A 23,229-nucleotide genomic window follows, 5' to 3' on the forward strand; every position below is an offset into this window, starting at 1 on the left:
TGAATATAATGCAAAGTATCATGAAATAAATTTTTTTTTTAAAGAACATACTAATTATCTTTACTGTTTTATTGATCCAGGGCACTTAATTCAGAACCTAAATAGAAATACATATGAAGACATACATTTACCATCTTTCCATGATTTTAACATTTAATTGAAAGCCAAAATATTGAATTATTTTTGAAGCAAGCTTCGTCGGTGTTTTCTTGTTAATGTTCATTTAACTATTTCGAAAATAAAAGTAAAGATACAGTGTTAACGTGTTGAGTTAAGGTGTTGTTGGTGTCGTTAAATGAAAGTAATCAATGAACAAAATGAACAAAAAATTCACAAGAATTAGTTTTTCTATTTGATAAAAAAATATAGCAAATAAAACCAACATAAAATGATATACATACACATGAACATGTTTTGTGATCTAGATACTACTGTAGTACTGTTATATCTAATTTAATAGGTTTAGAAAAATATTATTAAGTAGGAATACATGTACAAATATAATATTATGTGGGCAAATAAAAGCATATCTGTACTTCATCTATTTTAAAATAAAACAATGAGTTTTTAACATAAAATCATCAACTTCAGTTTGATAATATTATTACGCTTTGGACATTTATACTTCAAAAATAGTTCTTGATATTTAAAACATATAATACAGTTTCATAAATAATGGAATGAAAGAAGAAGCTTTTGTATTTAAGTCACCGTATAACGCGTTATTTTTACTACTGATTTTGAGTAAAAACACATTTTATTTAAACGATATCAATATTTACGAAATCACAAGGTCTAGTAAAAAATAGCTCATTAACTATTTACAGCATAACAAAAAATCAAAATGCAAAATAACCGGAACAAGTTTATGATATTTCGTCACAAGTGTCATTGTTATGATAAAAAAACTAAAAGGTCATTAATGTTGTTTACACCTTTAATGAATCCCCGATACCTTATCAAATTTCTTATAATTACCATCCCACGTAAAAACGAAAAGTGTCAATCATGGTAAATTATGGTTTGTAAAACATGAGAAATGTATTTCTGTTATATCAACATAATTACTGTACTGGTTGCTTGTATAAATTCGAAAAATAACAATTAAGTTCAAGAGGCATTTTTATTAATACAAATTTTCTATTTTTCTTTTCAATATATTGTCTTTTCTCGTATAATCAACACAGTATAATACCCGATTATAATGTACGATGGTACGGCATTTAACAAATCGTCGAAGTTGTCTCCCATTTACCGTATATGAAATCGCCATTTCTGCGGATCAAAAACTGTTACATGATACCCGTTTACCTGACTTAACGCGGCATATTTATACAAGGCTAATTTTGACGAATCTAATTTGGTCGAAAAAAAAAACAAAACTAAGCTGCAAGTTAAAGAACAAGAACATAAACGCATTTATTGCGTTTGTTTCTTATTTACGATTTTCTCAATTACAGACAATTATACAATTTCTCTTATATGCTAATAGTTTATAAAGTGTGTTGTTTTGCTTCAGTTGCTTGCTTTTCAAACAAATTAAGAAACAAAGATAAAAATTAAACAAATACTTAATAGTAAGTACATAACACAATTTTCTAGGTATGAGTGACTGATTAAGGAAGTGGACCTGAAATGACAATCGACATTTTCCGTTCGAGTACGTATTCTCGGTATGAGATTTTGGCATATCTAGTAAAGGAAATTAGCTTTCTGTTACAGACGAAGGAAGCCAAAATCGCAAACAAAGAATATGTAATTGCACCGAAATTGCTAACTGTCATCACGGGTCCACCACCTTAATATAAAAGATATAAAACAGGGGATCTTGGTCTGATTATCGCTGCTTAATAGACTAGTAGACTATCACACTTATAAGACTATAAAGCAACGACAGCCAGTGCCCTCACCACGACGAGCACGTGTCCCCCTTCGGTAAGGTTAAGGTATTGGACCCCTAATGGTAAGGTTTAAAAATGGTCTATGTGCTAAGTATAGTCTTAAAGCTGACTGTTGTTTGCATTGTGTTGCAATTTTTTTCATAACTTTTCCGTGCGGTTGTTTTTTTATGAATTTTGATTAATTTATGGTATTTCCTCATGCTCAACTAGAGACAAATTTCAAAGTGATGGCTATTGTCCAAAATGTTTGCAGAAAAAACGGATTTAATTAGACAGAATTCTAACTCCAACATTGTAAAATATGGCCGATTCCTGTGGGACTGTTTTAAATTTTGCTCACTTCATTCAAAAATAATCTTGGGGCAGAAGTAAACCTACCTACATTTCTTCCTAAATATGTAATTTAAAGAGTAAAGGCAAAAATAGAGAACTTTTACTGCATGTAACTTAGTATTTTTTAAGATGTCCAACTCCACCCCTCCTGTTTCAGAGGTGAATTTACTTTGAACAGGAAGAAATTGATCAATAATAAGTCTTGAAAAAATAGTAAACCCTTACTAGGAAAAAAGGAAAATAAGGAAAATGTTGGTCCCAGTGGGGCTTGAACCTATGCCCACTGAAAACAGAGTATTACGGGTCTAATACCTTAAAACATAGTAAATGTCCATGTTACTAAATAAAGTTCACCCCAAAATAATTATTTCGTGTGTATTTAAGATACGTTATATTGCTGACTTGACAAAAAGCTCATCACCAGCTTTGAGTTCTGCAAGTGACGAGACATAGCTACTGTAGTAGTTAAAGTGTTTGTTGCTTGACATATGTGGTTGAACATCCTTAACTAGCTCCATTTCCTCTTTATCGAGTATGCTGAATTTGAAGATGCTATGTTTGATAGGCTTTGTAGGATCTTTGATATTTGGCTTTCCAGTCGAAGGGTCACATGGCTCAAACAACTCGACGAAAGAATGGACAAAGTATGTGCCGTCAACAGGAACAATCAAGCGACCATCTTGGTACCGAATGCGGTGTCTTTAAAATCCACTGGTTCTATGCAGATATCTGTCATCCTGCCATTCCGTTATTGGTATCATGTCAGCACCAACATCATCTGTGAAAAATAAACGTACTCTTTAACCTTATTCCGTTGTTATTAGATAGAATGATAATATCGAATATATACAAATTTACAGTTGATAGATAGCATGGGTAAAATCAGTAAAACCATTAAATATACTGCGACTATTACGTTTGGAACATGGAATCATGGCTGTCAAATTTTAAAGATAAGGTAACCGAGCTTTTTGAGTTTGTTGGGATATAGGTTCTTGAATTAGACTCAACAGTAAGCTTTTCACAGTATGCGCCATCTATTGGTACAACCAAATGGCCAGTTTTATGTCGGATACTATATCTTTCAAACTAATTGATGTTGTACAGTTCTATGTCATATCGTCATTCCCTAACAGGAATTAAGATAATTTGAACAATTGAAGCAATGTGCAGGTACTTAAGGTATATCAGTATTGATGTTTCATTGTTACGTACATTTACAGTAATATAGTATACTGTGATAAAAATATATATAACATTTTATGAAACCATACTTCTGTTTACTATGCCTGACAGCTTTTTCCCAGTTAATTTAGCAGCTGGCTTTATGTTTCCGCATTCCCTCTGTGACTGTTTACACGTCTCTTGCAGCCTCGTTTGCTGTTGGGTGTCTATTTCTGCATATATATTCACAGATTTCTAGAGAATTCGTAAAAAGAGACATATAACTCACTATTTAGTTTTAAGTAGTTTAAACCCTACTTGTTTCAGGAAGCTACATGATGAAATACGACGTTTTACTGGCTTAGCTATCTCATTGCTTATTTAAAAATGACACAAAATTTGACACTTACTACACATGAAAACTGTTGCTTGTTTTTGTTTGTTTATCATGATTATTATCATGATTTCGATAAAACGCAAGATTAAATCAGATATTTTTCAACCAACATAAAACACCACACTCTATAAATACATTATTACTCAGTTCACATATTATCCATGAGAAATAAAACCACAGTATTATCTGATAACAAACTTTCTAGGCATTTAACATTATACTAAATATGCATACAATAAGTACACTGTGTCCACTTACACCTACCGAGGCCTTCTGAAACATATGCTATACTGTATTGTAATACTGTATTGTAATACTGTTCATTGACATGCTTTATTTTCTAAGATTAAATTATTTAATGCGCACAACATCTCATCTCTATCCCACGACATCTTATCTCGTGCCCGACATTTTATCTCGAGCGCACGAAATCTTATCTCTAGCACACTACATCTTATCTCGCGCGCAAGACATCTCACTTCGAGCGCTCAACATCTTATCTCGTGCTCAGGTCATCTTATCTCGAGCGCACGACATCTAGTCTTTAGCACTCGACTCCTTATATTGTGCGCACTACATCTTATCTCGAGCGCTCGATATCTTATCTCGTGCGCACATCTTATCTCGAGCGCACTCTACATATATGATGACCCTTTGTGTGTATTCAGATAATCAGTAAAAACATACGGCTGCACCGTTTTTGCTTTTGTCTCGTTTATACTTCTAACCGTTTCAAGTGTTTGCAGGCTTGTAATTTAAATACACAAACTGATTAAAAGGCAGCAAAATTTGATGATGACACAAAGGAGTAACCAAAGAAATTTAGTATGTAGGCTTCGCCTGCATATCAAAGAATTTTATAACATTTCTGATAATGTGCGAATTTATACTATCAGTCGAACTGTGATTCGTAAGACAAGCTGTCGTGCGTTTGAGATAAGATGTCATGCGCTCGAGATAAGATGTCAAGCGCTCGAGATAATTTAATCTTTCACAAAAGATCACAGAGTGACCTTGGCGCCCACCATTTAGCAAATTTTGAATGTTCTAGATTTTAAGACATGATCAAAATCAAGGTCAAAGTTCATTTCGGTAAACAAAACTTTGCATGTTATCGCGCATGTGACTTGTAGCTTGAGAAATGTGAAAGTAGGTGTGTAGATCAATTTCAAGGTGCAAGTTCATTTCGGTACACAAAACCATGCACGTGCTTCAAATTCGGAGGCTGTAGCTTGAGAACTGTGAAAGTAGGTACTAGGTAAATATCAAGGTCAAATTGCAAATTCAGAACACAAAACTATGCATGTGGTCTAAATTTGAAGCCTGTAGCTTGAGAATCGTGAAAGTAGGTCATTACGTTAATTGCAATGTCAAAGTTCATTTTCAGTACAAAACAACTATGCATGTCAAATTTGAAGGCTGTCATTTGAGAAATGTGAAAGTGGGCCACTAGGTAAAAATCAAGGTCAAATTTTACTTCGGAACACAAAAGTATGTACGTGATACATATTTGAAGCCTGTGCCTTCCAAATTGTGTAAGTAGGTCACTAAGTCAATGTAAATATCAAAGCTAAATTTGAAGCTGTAGCTTGAGAATAGTGGAAGTAGGTACTAGGTAAAAATCAGGGTCAAATTTCAATTCAGAACACAAACCTATGCATGTGGTCTTAATTTGAAGCAGGTAGCTTGAGTATTGTGAAAGCGGGTCACTAGGTCAAAATTATCGTCAAATTTCATTTCGGAACGAAACAGCATGCATGTGGTCCAAATATAAAGTTGATGGCTTCCAAAATGTGAAAGTAAATCCCTAGGTCAATGTCAATGTCAAAGTTTATTTCGGTTCACAAACCTATGCATGTGGACTAATTTTGAAGCCTGTACTTCAAAAATATGGAAGTAGGTCACTAGGTCTTTTTTTTTGGATTTAACGTCGCACCGACACATGATAGGTCATATGGTGACTTTCCAGCTTTTATGGTGGAGGAAGACCCCAGGTGCACATCCGTGCATTATGTATTCACGCGCGGGCACCTGGGTAGAACCACCGACCTTCCGTAAGCCAGCTGGATGGCTTTCTCACATGAAGAATTCAACGCCCCGAGTGAGGCTCGAACCCACATCGATGAGGGGCAAGTGATCTGAAGTCAGCGACCTTAACTACTCGGCCACGGAGGCCCCCACTAGGTCTAGGTCAAGGTCAAAGGTTATTTCGGTACACACATTTCTGCATATGGGTCAAATTTGAAGGATGTCGCTACAGATATGTGAAAGTAATCGCCAGGGTAATATCAAGGTCAAAGTGTATTTTGGTACACAAAACCGTGCATGTGGTCCATATTTGAAGTTTGTACCTCCAAAACTGTCAAGGAAGGTCTTTAGGCCAATGTCAAGGTCAATGATTTTTTCGGTACTATGCAAATTCGAAGGCTGTAGCTTCAGAAATGTGAAGAAGGTCACTAGGTTAATATCAAGGTCAAAGCTCAATTCGGTACACAAACTATGCATGCGATCCAAATTTGAAGGCTCTAGCTAGAGAATTATGAAAGTAGGTCACTATGTCAAAATTTAGTTTAAATTTCATTTTGTTACACAAAACTATGCATGTGGTCCAAATTCTAAGGCTGTAGCTAGAGAAATGTGAAAATAGGTCACTAGGTTAAATCAAGGTGAAAGTTCATTCCGGTACACAAAACTATGCATGTGATCCAAATTTGAGGGCTTTAGCTTTTAAAATGTGAAAGAACATCACTAGGTCATAATCAAGGTCAAATTTCATTTTGGTACACAAAATTACATGTATGCATGTGGTCCAAATTTCGAGGGCTTTTGCTTGAGAAATTTGAAAGAACGTCACTATACAAGTCTATATAAACCATGTGACCCGGGCCTGGGCGGGGGCATATTTGACCCTAGGGGTATATTTTGAACTCTATTGGTAGAGGACCACTAGATGATGCTACATACAAAATATCAAGGCCCTAGGCCCTGTGATCTAAGACAAGAAGATTTTCAAAGTTTTCCCTATATAAGTCTATATTAACCATGTGACCATAGGGAGATTATTTGAACAAACTTGGTTGAGGACTTTCCAATAATGCCATATGCCAAATATCAAAGCACCAGGCCCTGAGCTTTAAGACAAAAAGGTCTATAAGGTTGAGGACTATTAAATAATGCCACATACCAAATATCAAACCAGCAGGCCCTGAGCTTTTGGACAAGAAGATTTTTAAAGTTTTTCCCTATATAAGTCTATATATTAAATTACAAAATTGTTTGTTTCCGGTATCCCGACCTACCCTAAATTTTTGGCCCGACCCTAAATGTTTTAATGGCCTTGGAGAATATTTGTTTTCAACTTTTTAGCAAAAAGTTGCAAAACTACACTTTTTATGCTTTAAACATGTCCAGTGATGTTAGAAATCAACTTACTGATGCTCTAAAGGCATTACCCCCTTGTCGCATTCATTTTATGACACAAAAATAATTAACAAAAAGACCTTAAATAAAAAAAATGGAAAAAAAAAATATTTTCCGACCTACCTACCCTAATTTTTTGAGCATGTTACCGGAAACAAAAAATTATTTTTATGGCCATATAAACCATGTGACCCCCGGGGCGGGGGATGCGATAACGAGAAATTGTTCACGGAAGTACGGGAGGACGGACGGACCACGAATGCAGAGTGATTTGAATAGTCCACTGTTTGATAATGGTGGGCTGAAAAAATAAATGCATGTCCTAAACAAACTACCGTTTGTATGCCAAAAAGAAATACGTTACAGTAGTCTATGCTCTCTTGTAACACAGTGGTTATTTTACTAATATTCAACGAGGTTTCACCAATGAACACACATTTCTGCCTTTGAAGCGACCTGTCCCTATTGTAAATGTACTGTGTAGGATTTAAGCGTAAATTATTATTGTATTTTAGCAACCTATCACGCAAAGGCTTCTTTATACTTGGATGACAAAATTACATGTTTTGCATTTCCCTACCGAGAACATAAACATTACATTTTACATTACGTTTAAACTTGAATGAATTTAAAAACTCCTGCTAGGAAACCAACTGTTAGCAAGTTTTCGTAATATGAAGGATAATAAATGATATGTACATACACATTTTATAATTTAAGACTTTAAATAAATATTGAAAGTCATGCGCTCAACTTTAGCAGAACTATTTGCCGTTTTGTCTAGATAAGAAACGAGCACCACAATCATTTTATCTGGTTACTAGTATTTTATTTTTGTTTTAAATTGCTAGCTTGTATGTTCTTATTTATAGCATTCAGTACAATAATGTCATATCACGAACCTTATTTCATCATAACTGGAGACAAATAATATCAACTTAACGTTACTGACTTTAATCGAAAGTTTGAACATTTTGTTATCTGGTGTTATGAATCTTGAAACAGTACATACTGAGATAGAAAGTATAGTTTGTCTTGAATCTCAAAAGAAAGAATTACATAATTGTTACTACTCTTATGCCGAAATCTGGATTAAAAGGCTATAAGATGTTTTAATATTAAAATTAATTATTAACTTACCCTTTCAACATACTCGTGTAACAGATCAGCCACGAAGCCACATTCAAGATCTCTAGCCTGATTTGGCAAACATATTTGATCCTGTTTCATGCCTGCCGGCAATTTACGCATAATCATCACCAATACATAAACTCCAGCTACAGATACAACGACAGCCACAACAGCGTATTTCAGCTTAATATCCATTACCATGCACGCCAAAGCTTTGTAAGTTTACATAAGGTGTGCATTGCGTGTGTCTCTTTTGACTGGAGTGATAACAATACGTATCGAGAATATATAGCTTTATCAGGGGTATTTCCAATATGCTATAAATATTGTTGCATACGCGCGATATCTATAAGGCCTAAATTCTTTGTTTCCGGTAACATGCTCAAAAACATTAGGGGAGGTAGGTCGGATATTTTTAAATACCTTTTATTTACGTGAGACTTTTCGGAAATTATTTTTATGTCAAAAAATGTATGCAGGTAAGGGGGTTATGCGTTTGGAGCATCACTAAGTTGATTTGTCACATCACTGACCATGTTTAAAGCATAAAAAGTGCAGTTCTGCAACTTTTGTTAAAACGCTGTAAAAAATCTCCAAGGCCATAGAGAAACATTTAGTGTCGAGCCAAATATTTAGGGTAGATCGGGATGCTGGAAACAAACAATTGTTTTACGCCTAAGTCTAAGCAGAGATATTATCGACAGCTTAAGAAAGCAAGGTAGAAGAAGTCACCGACCTTAGGGGTCGCATAAATAGTAGTTAGTGTCCATCAAAGTATTATATAAGTCAGAAATTATCTTTGCGTATAGAATCATTCAATTTGATTTAAACTATTGAGCACTGATATGCTTTGTACGATTATATTTAGTGTAATATTCTCTCTAAAACGAAAAACAATCATGTAAACGAAAAAGCAAAATGTTTTGTGCAAAGTTATTTATTGATATGTTATTTACGAACTAATGTATGCTGGAAAAACATTGAAATTGTTTTATGTTCGGTAAGCAATAAGGTTATACGTTTGTAGCACTTAGTTGATGTTATTGTTTGTTGAACAAGTGTTATCTAGATAACCGTCTACTCTTTTATAACTTATAACATGTACGGCTTGTTTCCCTTGTATCACAGTAACTGTAGATATGAATTTGTTAAACCAACCATTTTGTTTAATGCTGAGCTTACTTTTAGAACAACATAATCAAAATTTCAATAATATCGTATGATATAATTCTATTTACTTTACAACCTGTGCAATTCCTTATTTGAAAAGTCACAAAATTACACTTAATTCAAGTTAATACAAATATTGCTTTTTTATCAGAATATGTTAAACAGCAGACAAAAATCATGAGAAATATAACATAATGGACTTTCTTTTAGCAGTGTTACCATGCATTTGCGTTAAAATAGAAGTCGTAAAATGAATAAACTCATTTGATGGCATACTTTGATTTTTTTGCTATTTCGATTGGTCTTCACCAAAACATTGTTCTAAGCGTAGGCATAATAATGCATAGCAGTATACTAGATGTACAAAGGTTATTTTCTTTGTATATATAGATACAGTATATAGTATATTAGTACTAAATAATATATAATGTAACTGTTTATGGACGATTTCGTTGAGAACACCCAACCTAAATATTTTTGCTTGTTTATATTATATCTGTGTCTGAAACATTTCTCCAGCTCCATCTTGTCACAATTGTAAGACTGTTAAGACACAGGTACATAAAACAACTGATTTCTTTTTTAAATGTGGAAGTAGACATATCAAATTAACAAAATACTGCTATTTTCAAATAAGATATAAGTTCATTTTTAATCCTGACCGACCTGACTACCTAGATGTTACTGATCGACTTACATTTATGAGGATCCTCTCTACCTGTTCCTATATTCATGAAACGTTTGTGGTGTTTGTATTTTGCTTAATGCACAATGTAATGTAAAACTGTTTAAACAAAATCCGTTATATTATATTTCTCATGTTGTAAATGTAAAAAAGTATAACAGCCTCACTTTACTAAATTAAATGGACTGAGGAAAAATATATATCAAGGCGTGAGACTTAATTTCCAATCGATTCTTCTACCGCGCTTGTATTTGCTTTAAATCGGGTTTCTGCACAATGGAAATAACTATTATTACTTTTTATTAGGACAACTGGAAATTGTGTCTTACAGTATCAAATTAGGCATGGGAACTTATTTAACACAAACTCTACGACAAGAATGTAATTCAAATTAAAAGAAAAAAAAATATCACTTGTTTTGATTAGTTGTTTTGTTGGGTTAAAAGTCACACCGACACAATCATTGCAGAATATATGGTGACTTTCCAGCTTTTAATTGTGAAGAAAAACCACATGTGCCCCTCATTAAGTTGTTTTAGGTAAATTCAAATAACACTTTACCATGATATTAAGAATATCGTTTTACACTATTGAATCTTATCATGTACTTGCTACACCAAGGTCGTAACTACAACAAGGTATTCAAAAATAGAATTTAGAACGCAATAACTTATTTTGGTTCATGTTCTCATAAAACTGGTTTTCGGAAAATATAGGTATTCTCTTTCATCTAAAATGAACCTGAACTTATTAACAAAGTAAATATTTTCCTTTTTGGTAGAGTTTATAGATATATTATTATGTCAGCATTTAGAACCCATATCAAGAAATAAACAAAATACGAGAACCAATATATTCTTTACATTAATGTAAGATTGAAGTCAAGTTCTACCTAAAGACGTTTAAAATCATACAAATGAATATACACTGTGCATTTAAAGTTTTATCATATCTGTATACTCGGATATTCATTGGTAGATTTGTTTGAATTTAATCACGCCTCCTGAATTGCGTAACCATTTAAGACAGTTTACACCCTCTAAAACGGAAAACAGTTTGAAATATAATAGAAAATGTCATGCGACTTTATCAAAATACAGATTCCCGAGGAGTATTCTTGTTTACAGTTTTGTTGACAATATTATGTGCATTGCTTCTCGGACTAAATACCTTGATTATAAAATTTCTTTCTGAGGAAGATCAGTTCCAAGAATCCGGATACTTCATTAAATATCTGAAAGAATATCCATTCTTCTGTGATGATTTATCATTGAGTGCTGATGAGAATGACAACACCTTTAACGTAAAAAGAAAGCTTTATAAATCCTTCCTGTACAACAACAGTTATACCTGCAGCTTTTGGAATCTTACAGAACCTTTACAAAAGGTTGTATCTGTGACAGTATATTTTGTTCGTAAGGAAATAAAAACATAAAATATTTTCTGCATTATACAATAAATAAAATTAACGAGGGAATTAATTGTATAAGTGAAGGTGTGATATTTACGCAAACAGATTAAGAATATCTGTGCATCTTGATCAAGTTCTTATTTATAATTAAGACATTTGTTGTTTGTAAAGTGTTCGTAAATATATATATATGAGATAGATAACTGTTTTTATCTCTTCATCTAAAATGACACCTATATTGTAGATTACATATGTAAAATGTTTATGTTTACAGTTTGTTGAACGAAAATCAAGACTAAGACTTGCTTCAGGTACTGTACAATAAATTTGTTTCTCATAAGACGTTTTATAAGACATTTTAATATAATATAGTAATACATTTATGATCAAATGATTGGACTAACAATTCATCACTATCCTATAAATTTTATTGAATATTTTCTGGTGTTGCATAGAAACATGTTTTATCGTTCAGTCATTTTTATTACACAGGACTTCAGGGAAAACAATATTTACAATGCGGAAACGAAAGTCTCAAAGAACCCTCAGGTTATCTGAGTGCCGCTTTCAGAAAAGTGTCACGGCACCAAACTTACGAAGGTACTACAGTGTGTTACTTGTTTTACATTTCTACTTGCCACATTTTGAATACGAAGTTATTCTGTTGATCTCATTATCTTCGTTAAAGAGCTATTTTTATTATCAGTACAAAATATATTCAAGTTTTATTACTTTATTTATAGCGTAGGTGTTCAGCCTTGTTGGCACAAAAAACCTTGAACTTATTTGTAAGGAAACCAAAAATGACAAAATCTTTAGATAATTATTAAAAATTAAAAATTGTATGTTAACTCAAATTATGAAACAAAATATAAACATTAATTAATCTGAATTTGATTTATTATCTGATTGATTTCCTTTAAAGGAGACGGATCAAACATCAAACTGCACTGGGACAAACATTCACAGGTTTCTTTCATTTCCGAAGATCTCTTATACCACAATGGTGAAATCAAAGTACCCGAAGGGCGGTTTTATTTTCTTTATTCTTCCGTATTGATTAACCTAACCAACGTTGTAATCCAGTTTGGGAAAGCGTACAAATTTCTTTTACAGATTTGTGTTACCAGTTGTGGTTATGAACGCACTCTTTTGTATAAATCTAAAGTTTATTACCCTAATTCCACTAGTTCAATTTCATCCTTATCGGTTGGAGGTCATGTTTTCATTGAAAAGGGTGATGCAGTTTACGTAAAGGTGTCTGAAGCAAGCAGACTGATTCGCGCTTCTGTAGGAAATGTATTTGGAATATTGCCACTACGGTAAATGTTTGGAAATTTTCATCTTATCAGAACACTTCTTGTTAACATTTACCCCTTGGCAAAACTGTTTACGTCTATCAAAAGCTAATGGAATATATAATCTTTGTTGTTTTTTACTGCATAATTCTAACTGAAACCTTTTGCTTACTGTACCTTTTCAATTTGTAGTATTGTTTATTCTCATTTGGAACATATTAAAAAGAAAAATATTAGTTCTTTGCGTTTTTCTTCTCGATTAGATGCATATCACACAAACCTTTGTACTTATATCAAGACTATGTTAAGGTTTCGATGGAGGCATTGAGAAACAAAAATCAAACAACACCAAATCATAGAAAGAAAGAGTTGTTTGACATGAAAATTGAACAGCATGTAAAACATGTATATTACTTTACGAAACAAGTGTCAGTATACTGATATAAACATTGAATTCCGGAAAAGGGCTGCCTAAAGGGGCTCCACTTCCGGACAGTTAAACGCCTTTAAAAACTCACCATTTTCAAAGAACTGTTACACATGTTCGTTTTGATGCATTTGCAATAGCGTGCGAGTGGTGAAATTTCGCATAACAAGGTGGAACACAGTTTTCAGCAATTGTTTATCTTTATTTCTTTACAAATGACATTCATTTTCAAAGGGAGACAACTGTTTCCGATTATTTTAAGTACAAATGGCATTCATTTTCAAAGGGAAACAACTTTTTCCGATTATTTTAAGTAATCTTTGAGAAAAAGTTGTCTCCCTTTGAAAATGAATGCCATTTGTAAAGAAAAAAGATAAACAATTGCTGAAAACTATGTTCCACCTTGTTACGTGAAATTTCACCACTCGCACGCTATTGCAAATGCATCAAAACAAACATGTGTAACAGTTCTTTGAAAATGGTGAGTTTTTAAAGGCGTTTAACTGTCCGGAAGTGGAGTCCCTTTAGGCAGCCCTTTTCCGGAATTCAATGTTTATATCAGTATACTGACACTTGTTTCGTAAAGTAATATACATGTTTTACATGCTGTTCAATTTTCATGTCAAACAACTCTTTCTTTCTATGATTTGGTGTTGTTTGATTTTTGTTTCTCAAGTCCTTCATCGAAACCTTAAGTCATTCTACACGTTCCATAACCTACCGACGTTACCCGTGTACCCTGGTACATGTCCCAACCAAACTTGTTTCATAGACAGATTATGACTGAGAACTTTTTAACGTCTGTCTTAAACGATTCATATGACATTGTGCTATATTACTTTAACTTTGTAGTTATAACGACACCATAAATAATGAGCAAGCTTTAGCCTTAGGATACATATAACTCTTTGTTGCACATATAAAATACTAATTGTCAATTTGAATATAATTTAAAATGGTTCTGAATAAGGAAGTGCATTTTGATGAAACTTATATGATGATTCTTTTAAATTAAAGCACATAATGCAAAACAAAAACACAACAGAGTACAGTTTTGCATGATCAAGAAAGATAATGAAATCTGCTACACGCCTCATCCCTCTACCTGCTATTGCATGAATTCATTGAATGGACTCACTGTTTCATTTGTACCTGAAATTACAACGACGCTGAGTCAATTGTTGGGAGAGTTTTTACGACTGCAACAGGGCACTATAAAACAACCTTTAGTCAAATTTGTAGAAATATCCGTGAGAAGCATAGAAAGCCTCAAAGTGAAAGAGTGGCAATCCATTCATTATTCTACAAAGCATAGGACATGTATAATAGTTTCAACAAAATATTGAGTGGCAGTAAATATTTTGATGATCGCCAAGGACGACAAATAAACCCCTTATAAGTATACAGTAATAAACGCCAATTTGAAATGAGGCTCCATAAACATAAAGTGCTTCGCTTTTCGCTTTAATAGAATATTTTTGTCGTATTTCAATTTGTTATTTTTTTTTAAATTATTCGACAAAAAAATGTTTATATTACTGTATAAACAATAAATAACGAGCAAGCTTTTTCAGATAATCACTTGTCTTTGGCGGCTTCTTCCATGTATTACTAACAACTATTTATATTAATTTCATTAACAATTTCTATATTTTGCTTGAAACAAAATGTTTTAGTTTTGTTTGGGCTATTAAAGCAAATGAATCTCCGAAATGTCTATGACATGGTTGCACCTCCTTTCCTGTATAGTTGTCTTTGTCAGAACAAAATTATGTTGTCATTTTTTACATATTTTGTGGTTTACAATTCCCGTTCTTAAAGAAAAAAACTATTATTTGCTTAATAGTATAAATAAAAGCTTGCCAGAAGGTATGTATTGTATATTGTCTACTATGACCTATGAAATCAGAGCCAATGTTTGCATACTTGATTTTTTCAGTGCATTTATTATATAATTTTATGTTAGTAATTCGAAATATTTTGTCCATGACTAATTTGGTAACGAAATTGGAATTAATTCAGAATGAAGAATCTTAAAAATGTAAGCCCACGACAATCAACTCTTTAAAAGCCGCTTAAAACTACAGGTAAAATATATTTTTTACCCCTTAGAATATTTCACATTATATAAAGAACATACAGAAATGAAATATTGTAATTACTAATGATATTATGAAATCGGATTTATTTTTATTGCGTGTTAAAAACAATAGATATTATGCAACGCCAACAAACCGTCCTAACAACTGAAAAATAGTTCAACACAATTACATATTATTCTTACCATTGTAATTCCATTTGAAATATTTGTAAGGAAGTAACGAGATAACATCTGAACTTGAACTTGTCCTTTTTAGAAAGAATACGCGACTAAGCAAATATCAAATGATAGTAAGCAAACAAATACAATCACATATTTTTCACAAAAATCATATGAACATATTTGAGTTTCATTTTGTATTAGAAAACAGAACTATCGCATGTTGAGTTAAAGAGAAGGTAAAATCTAGTCTGCAAATTATATCTATCTCTTTTTTACTTTAGTACACATAAGCCCCGTGGAGTATACGTACAGAAGTTATACAATGTTTGTCTTCTTTAAAAATGAAAAATACAACTGCGACAAGATATTTCTTTTTAGCCTGTACGGAATCAATAAATACGTTTAAAATTTAATTGTTTCGCACAATCATGCTCCAGCAGATATTAACATGAATATTAGAACAAATAGAATATAAATATGCGATACATTTGCTACAACGTAATTATGTTGTAAAGTAACAACAATGATGTTTACTTTTGTTTATGAAAATGCACTGATAGCGCCTATCATATAGCATTAACTGATAAGTGATATATCAGACATGTCAAAGTAAAGTAGAAACAAAAACAGTCAGCGCGCGCGTGATCGTACGACTATTATAAATATTTATAAATATGGAAAATCCTATATATCCTCCAGGCAATGCATTATACTTTTTAACCAGCTGATAAATAAACATACATTAATAAATTGTCCATGTCCAATCTTTTCAATTAAAAACTACCAACACGAAAAAACGGCTACCAGAAATACATTCATGTAATTTTGAGCCCGTTGTATCTTAAATAACATCATACATACCTATAGAAAGTAAAACTAATCTGTGTTATTCATTACGGACTACATTTTAAATTCGAAATGCGCAATAATGTTTGAAGTTTATGTTATGTTTAAGAGTTTAATAACGTGCGTAGTTTGAAGACGTTCGGCACTTTGCCAAAAATATTGCAAGGTATGTAAGCACAAGCGGTACAAAAAAACCTAAATACTATCAACAAACGTTTCCTTGACCTACATTTTGCATAATTCAATGAATCCTATTTTCTGTTTTAAAATATCAGAAATGGCGGATCAAAACGGAATATTCGAAAAAGAGAAAATGTTTAATATTACCAACCAAAGCGGAAATATTCATTCCAAAACCGATGGCATTACTTTTATTGAAGGCTCACAGTATCATCTAAAAATAGTATCTTACTGTGCTATGTAACTATATATTTTAAAATTATGATATCTTAACCGTCTTGCAACGATGAATGGTTTCTTTAGAAACGATAGACTCATAGTATCAATATAAAAATTAGTAATATTAACTTGTAATTGTTGAATAAATCAGATACATGGTAACATATTTGTATACATAGACCGTGACCAGAAGTGTTTATGTGATAATATATCTATTCTATAATATATCAATAGATACATTATATTTGTTTTTATCCGACTATATAAATTCATATTACGATGCCGATTAACAAAAGATATTTAAGTTCGTATTGCTTTTTACCCTATGGTATGTTATGTTTAAAGGGGCTTTCTTGAGAATTACATGCTTTCGAAAATGACCAATTACCATAAGGAATGATACAATGACGTTGTCTTTTTAACATAAACATTCATTTAACTTGCTAGAAATAGTGTTAATTATCAATACAAGTTAAAGTTATGATAAAGTAGAAATAATAAAAATTAGGAATGTTTGACAAATTACCTAATCAAGGGCAATGGAATATATATTTTAGAAGAGGACATCTACAAAACGATCCACCAAAGTTTTCATCTGGCTTCTGATAGCGTTAAATGTATTACTGATGGCAGCGCTTTTAGGCCAAGTGATTCAATGGCGAGAACATAGAAAAAATAGCATGGCTCCTCGTGAACTAACTGTATGTCTAAATTGCACCGAAATGGGGTTTGACACCAAGGAAATACCAAAGGAAATGAAAGGAAAGATATCAAGGGATGCAAGTGATAACTCGAAAGAATGGGTTTGCTGTGGACATACAAGTGATGTTTTAAACTTGATGGTTGCTAAGGTAAAACATTGATGAAAATAATTTTTAAGAAAATGTCTTCTACATATATATAAACTACTTGTCTGTAAAGAAGTTTGCATATTAGTATAGTAGTTATTTAAATAAGAATTTACGCTTACTAGGAAATTAATTATTGAATCGTTATTAATCATTCCAGGCAATAAAAGACAGAGGTACCACTGTCAAGTAAAGTAAGTGTCATTTTACGTAATGCTCAAAATTTTCAAATTGTTTCGTTCAGGTTGAGAATAAACGAATAAAGTTGTAAAATTTGTCAGATAGTTCCCTTTTCTTCTTATTGTTCTAGATAGATATAACATGAATTCTTTTTTAAATATAACAACATATTTTAGTACTCGTTCGTATCGAAAATAATTATAAAATAAGTCAAAACATATTATGTTACAGGTCTTTATCCCTTGATATCTAAGGAATGCAAGAAAACAACAGAAGTAAAGCCATCTGCGCAAGTAAATTAAAATTACTCCTTTTTTGTTGGACTTTGATAAATCATAGGTCTCTTCACGAGTTGCTGTGATGTAGCACATTTTAAAACAGATTGAAGTTGTTTTATGATGTCCTACGTTAGATATATATCATTTATACAGCGCAGCTAATAAGTTTTTGGGTGTGATCACCAAGGAACGTCCTTTTTGCATATTTGTATATGTATTTAAAAATACAAAAAAAAAAGAAAAAATTGAGCGCATGCTTTGTACTTTTAACAGATCCTTATAAAGTTATGATTTAATATTTCATATGTCTATGATGCCTCAGCGTATTAAAATTTAACTTTAAACATGTTTTTTTTTTCGATTTTGTGTTAGTTTGTATTTGAAGTTTTATAGGGTGCGATTGCTTTCTTATTGGCTAGTTAGTTCAAGTACAAAAAATAACGTTACCTTGTATATTGTTTACAATTTCACAAAGTGAAGTACTGAAAGTAAAAGGTTATTTATATTTCAGATAACTTAATCTGATATTGTATTTTAATTTAATAAAACATTATAGAAAACACAGTTTATAAATGTATCTTATTGAACATATCAGATAATATGTTTTAAGCATAATCAAAAGCGTTTTAAGAAAAAGGCACAGTAAATTCATACCTTATGTCTAAATGCAATTTGAAATGTGTTCTTTACACGTGGGTTGAATACAGCTCATAATTTTGTATTAAGAGGCTTAAATTTTCGGAAATATGATGTGACGAAATAATTTAAACGCATTTCTATTTTTTGGTTAAAGTGGCCCATGAAAGGGACCAATTGACATTTGAACAAAATTTAGGAGAGGACTTTCCACCGTTTATCTCAAAATTTAAGACATTCTCAAGTCCCGTCACAAAATATCGTTTAAAGACGAATTTCGGTTATCTTGAAGCTAGATCCCTTGGAATCCGAGATATCGACTTTCAACTGTATGCTGCTGGACGCTTTTTTATAATCACACACCTTCAGGTTTGTTATAATTAGACCTTCCCATATTAAAAGTATGAAAAATGAACGTATAGAGCTGAATCTTATACGGCAGGTAGGCTGCCATGATAAATGTGTTTTCAGCTTGCTCCTATATCTTCTCCAGACAATTGCAAAGAAATACGACGAAATTAAACAAGAAGATCAAAAGCGACAACAAGAATTGCTTGATAAGAACAGAGTCAGATTAATGAGTATCCTCCTCGGCAATGCATTCTGGGATATGAAACCAGCCGCAACACTCACTGGAAAATCGTCAATAGATACGTCCTGCTGTGGACATAACCAAATAAATCTGGACAGTTGTATTATATATGTAGCATGTTATCAAGATGCTTAAAGTATTCTATTTATGTCAATGTTGTTATCTTGAGGACGCAGGTATATTGGAAAGAAACAAGTGGTGTAGCATATTCAGTGTGCCCAGTCACGTGATCTTCGCTACGTCATTTTGAGCTCGAAAATGAAAGTAGAAAGGTAAACAAAAATTATAAATCAGGGCGTAAGTTTTTTATTCAATATATTGCAGAGATAATACCTAATATTTTAAAATCATAGTTGTGAAGTCAAAAAGCTTTGAAATGAATGCAAATGTCCATATATTTCTCAAAAATAGATATATTGACAATATTTTAACAAGAAGCGTAAAGTTATGAGCATTTAATATTTTCATGTAAATGAAAATTTTGTGATCAAGGAAATGTAACTTTTCTTGAACATGGAGAGCAGAAACATCAAAAATACATAATATAGCGAATATTTCCTCATTGGGTGCATTTGATTTAACATTCAGCTGGCTGTGATCTGGATTGCTAAATTATAATCAATGATAATGTGTGCTAAAAATATAGTACATCTGGAACATTTAAGCTTCAACTGGGACTCGAACCCAGGACCTCTCACACCTAAGGCAGACACTTTACCACTTCTCTATAAGAGCAGTAGCTATAGCAAGGCAGTTTAAGTGCACCTAATACATTACGTGAATTGGAACAATTTTGTGATAATAACATCATAATCGGCGTATTCGCTTTGTTACCTTAGTGCAATTTTCGTGTAAAGAAAAAAAATATAATCTAATGTTGCCAACGTTTCAATCAGTCAAAAGTACCAATATTTCTCTGACATGTGTTTTAGAGTATGAACTTAACAACTGGTAGTGCAAGTGAAATATAACTTACACTGAATTTTTGATATTTGCTCTTTTAGCAGCTGGCGAACAGCAAAGACAGCGAGCTTTGTCCAAATATAAGCAATCATTTTACAAGTTTTTAAAGGATTTTAACTGATAGGAAACTTCACTGGCACCAGACCAGAAAGAAAATGCCTCTGTACATGTTATACCCTACACCTAGGTATTCTATAATAACCATGATCATGAACGGGAAAATGCACTAACCCATTTCAATCGTAAATTTCTCACCTTAAACGCGCAGTTCGGTGAATATGTACCAAGCATATTGAACAAGCGGTGATTTATCTTGCATCGTGCACCAGTCACATTGTATCAATATTCCATATTGCAGAGATACTCCAGATATTTTATGCTTTCGTTAACGTTACAGTAAAACTTGCGTGAACTTCCCTAATGAACATCCGGTCTAGAGGCCACAGCAGTGTGCACATGTTAGGCGGAATGTAAACAAACAAAAACAGAATGCAAAATATTCTCAGTTTAACAATAAAACTCGAAATGATGAATGAAATTCATCTTATATATAATTTTGAATTTGAAGTCATACATTAGTATACATCTGTATTTTTTATTTAATTCATGTACTGCACATTATGCTGCATATACACATATTAGCGAACACGTGTAGTTAAACCACGACTGACATACATTTTCACATCAGCCAGTCAATGTGTTTGTAATCTAGACCGGAACTTCGCTAGGGAAGTCCAACTAAGTTTTTTGTGTAACGTTGAAAACACTATAAACTTTGAAGAAAAGTGACCATTACACAATGGAAGATAAATTACCACTTGTTCAACATCCACAGTACACATATACCGAACTGCACGCTTTCGGTATGAAATGCGCGATTGAAATTGGTTAGTATATTGTCCCGTTCATGACCATGGTTCTTATAGAATACCTAGTGGTAGGGTATAACATGTACAGAGGCATTTTCTTTCTGGTCTGGTGCCAGTGGGAAACTGCAGTTACAAACTAAATACCTTTCTGCAACACATGAAGTCATTAGCATTCACTGTCATTCAGTATTTTGACTAAGATCGACTGCCATTCATTCATTCCGATGATTCATAGACAGAGTCCGTTGTTTATTGTTTACATTTTTAATCGTAACCGTTGCACCTGTAAAATCCACTAAATTTTGAAAATTCAAAGTGTGCGAAGAGCTCTGGTACGGTCTCTATATATTGTGTTAATATCATGCACATGATTCGAAACCTATTTGAAATTGCTACCTCTGGTACTACGATCTCCCCACCAAAACTTCCTCGTTTTAACGCTATTCCTGTTAAATTGACTTGCATTCAGAACACCTCAGAGAGCACAATGTCGAAAATGTTTGAACAGGAATTGCGTTAAAACGAGCCGGTTTTGGTGGGGAAATCGTAGTACCGGGGTAGCACTTTCAATTAGGTTTCGAATCATTTGCATAATATTAACGCAATATATAGAACTAAAATTAAATCTTACGCCCTGATTTATAATTTTTGTTTACTTTTCCACTTCCACTTTCGAGCTCAAAATGACGAAGCGATCACGTGATTGGGCACACTGATATTGTTGTTTTCGTGTGTTTTTTACCGATATGCGATTGGCTTATCGCATTTATGGAACGCTGCTTTGCAATATAGCTGCCATTTTCTAATGTCATACAGTCTGTATGTGTTTGTCTGAAATATGTTCATCCCGAAAATTTATCAATGACTTAATAGGGATGACTTTATGTCATTTTTTATGAGCTGTACATAAAAATTAAATAAGAACATTTTAGAAATCGTCAAAATAAACCAACACGACATAAATAAAATGTTGCAGATTCGATTGATTGAGCCTGTGCACGGACGGTAATGGATATGCAAAGTACCGTCCACGCCCTCACGACTTATATTTATACTCGGTTCTAAATGTTTTTCACGTTTCTACATTGAGAACCTTACTTATACAGTAAGGAATGCATACATTTTAAGCAAATAAAGCTGAGTTGTTTATCACTATTTTTTTCACAGGTGATATTGGTGCTGACATGGTACCTGTCAGAGAATGGCGTCATGGCAGAGAACTATATAACACAAGTGGATTCGAAATATACGGCATTCGATACAGAAATGGCCGTTTGATCGTACCTGTAGATGGCACATATTTTATTTATTCTTATGTCGATTTATTTGAGCCATGTAATCCATCAACGGGGATGCCTAATGTTAAAGATACCAATAAACCTATAAAGCACGGCATATTTAAATTCAATATTCTTGACGGGGAGGAAATGGAATTAGTTTCAAATGTACAACCACACACAATTTCCAATAACAGATATTTCAAATCTTACAGTAGCTATGTATTGTCATTTGCAGATCTCAAAGCTGGTGACGAGCTTTCTGTAAAAGTTAGTAATTTAACATATTTAAGACATACTGGAGAAAATTACTTTGGGGTTCATTTGATATGACAACTTCATCCTCACGGTCAGGAATATGTGCGCGTCGTGGTGAAAACATAGCTCGCCTTTGCTGATTGTACCTACTAACAACCAAGATCTGATGTAATTAATTTAGTTTCACATTTGCTCATATTCTTTTGTTTGATTTTCTTTATTTTTTGAGTCCTATTACATTTTTTTTTTTATTTTGTAAAAGGATTGCAAAGTTCGCTTATTTATGCATAAATGCATATATTTTGACATGATAATGATTTTATATTTAGTTGTTGTTTTTTTTTTTTTCATTTGATAGCCTTTTGACGTTATTTTGTCTTGCAATGCATATTATACTGTAGACCCTTGCAAAGATCCACTTGTTTTAGAATGTCTTATAACTTGCAGAACAAAAAAGTAACTCTCTCAGTAATAACTACAAGG

At 32.8% G+C, this 23,229-nt stretch overlaps 3 protein-coding genes and 1 long non-coding RNA gene across 4 annotated transcripts; 3 read left to right on the plus strand and 1 right to left on the minus strand.

The window, feature by feature from the left end:
- Positions 1 to 2,762: 2,762 nt before the first annotated feature.
- LOC123554573 (uncharacterized) lies at positions 2,763 to 8,739 on the minus strand. Its single transcript, XM_045344809.2, has 3 exons — positions 8,356 to 8,739; positions 3,509 to 3,653; positions 2,763 to 3,012 (listed from the first exon to the last, which is right to left on the minus strand). Exons 1-3 carry the CDS (start codon positions 8,545 to 8,547, stop codon positions 2,936 to 2,938), a joined length of 414 nt encoding a protein of 137 aa, XP_045200744.2. The 5' UTR covers positions 8,548 to 8,739; the 3' UTR covers positions 2,763 to 2,935.
- A 2,253-nt stretch (positions 8,740 to 10,992) lies between these two features.
- LOC123554570 (uncharacterized) lies at positions 10,993 to 13,148 on the plus strand. The gene is made up of 4 exons (XM_053548036.1): positions 10,993 to 11,588; positions 11,887 to 11,923; positions 12,105 to 12,212; positions 12,538 to 13,148. The coding sequence occupies exons 1-4, from the start codon at positions 11,280 to 11,282 to the stop codon at positions 12,936 to 12,938; spliced, it is 855 nt and encodes a 284-aa protein (XP_053404011.1). The 5' UTR covers positions 10,993 to 11,279; the 3' UTR covers positions 12,939 to 13,148.
- Positions 13,149 to 17,048: 3,900 nt separating this feature from the next.
- On the plus strand, positions 17,049 to 18,218 carry LOC128558790 (uncharacterized). Its single transcript, XR_008371922.1, has 3 exons — positions 17,049 to 17,696; positions 17,854 to 17,887; positions 18,105 to 18,218. It is a non-coding gene; the product is annotated as an uncharacterized LOC128558790 (long non-coding RNA).
- A 972-nt stretch (positions 18,219 to 19,190) lies between these two features.
- On the plus strand, positions 19,191 to 22,821 carry LOC128558220 (tumor necrosis factor ligand superfamily member 15-like). The gene is made up of 2 exons (XM_053547090.1): positions 19,191 to 19,479; positions 22,379 to 22,821. Exons 1-2 carry the CDS (start codon positions 19,191 to 19,193, stop codon positions 22,819 to 22,821), a joined length of 732 nt encoding a protein of 243 aa, XP_053403065.1.
- The last annotated feature ends 408 nt before the right edge of the window (positions 22,822 to 23,229 follow it).

Source organism: Mercenaria mercenaria, chromosome 7, assembly GCF_021730395.1.
Source record: "Mercenaria mercenaria strain notata chromosome 7, MADL_Memer_1, whole genome shotgun sequence".
NCBI lineage: Eukaryota > Metazoa > Mollusca > Bivalvia > Venerida > Veneridae > Mercenaria > Mercenaria mercenaria.

Excerpts from the sequence above, each read along its gene's own strand:
- LOC123554570 (XM_053548036.1), top strand. The coding sequence starts at position 11,280 with ATGCGACTTTATCAAAATACAGATTCCCGAGGAGTATTCTTGTTTACA. Across the intron at positions 11,589-11,886 it reads TTACAGAACCTTTACAAAAG|TTTGTTGAACGAAAATCAAG; the intron begins GTTGTATCTGTG and ends TTATGTTTACAG. Across the intron at positions 12,213-12,537 it reads ACGGCACCAAACTTACGAAG|GAGACGGATCAAACATCAAA; the intron begins GTACTACAGTGT and ends TTTCCTTTAAAG.
- LOC128558220 (XM_053547090.1), top strand. The coding sequence starts at position 19,191 with ATGAAAAATGAACGTATAGAGCTGAATCTTATACGGCAGGTAGGCTGC. Across the intron at positions 19,480-22,378 it reads CCAAATAAATCTGGACAGTT|GTGATATTGGTGCTGACATG; the intron begins GTATTATATATG and ends TTTTTTTCACAG.
- LOC123554573 (XM_045344809.2), bottom strand. The coding sequence starts at position 8,547 with ATGGTAATGGATATTAAGCTGAAATACGCTGTTGTGGCTGTCGTTGTA. Across the intron at positions 3,654-8,355 it reads TACACGAGTATGTTGAAAGG|AAATCTGTGAATATATATGC; the intron begins GTAAGTTAATAA and ends CGAATTCTCTAG. Across the intron at positions 3,013-3,508 it reads GTCAGGCATAGTAAACAGAA|ATGATGTTGGTGCTGACATG; the intron begins GTATGGTTTCAT and ends TATTTTTCACAG.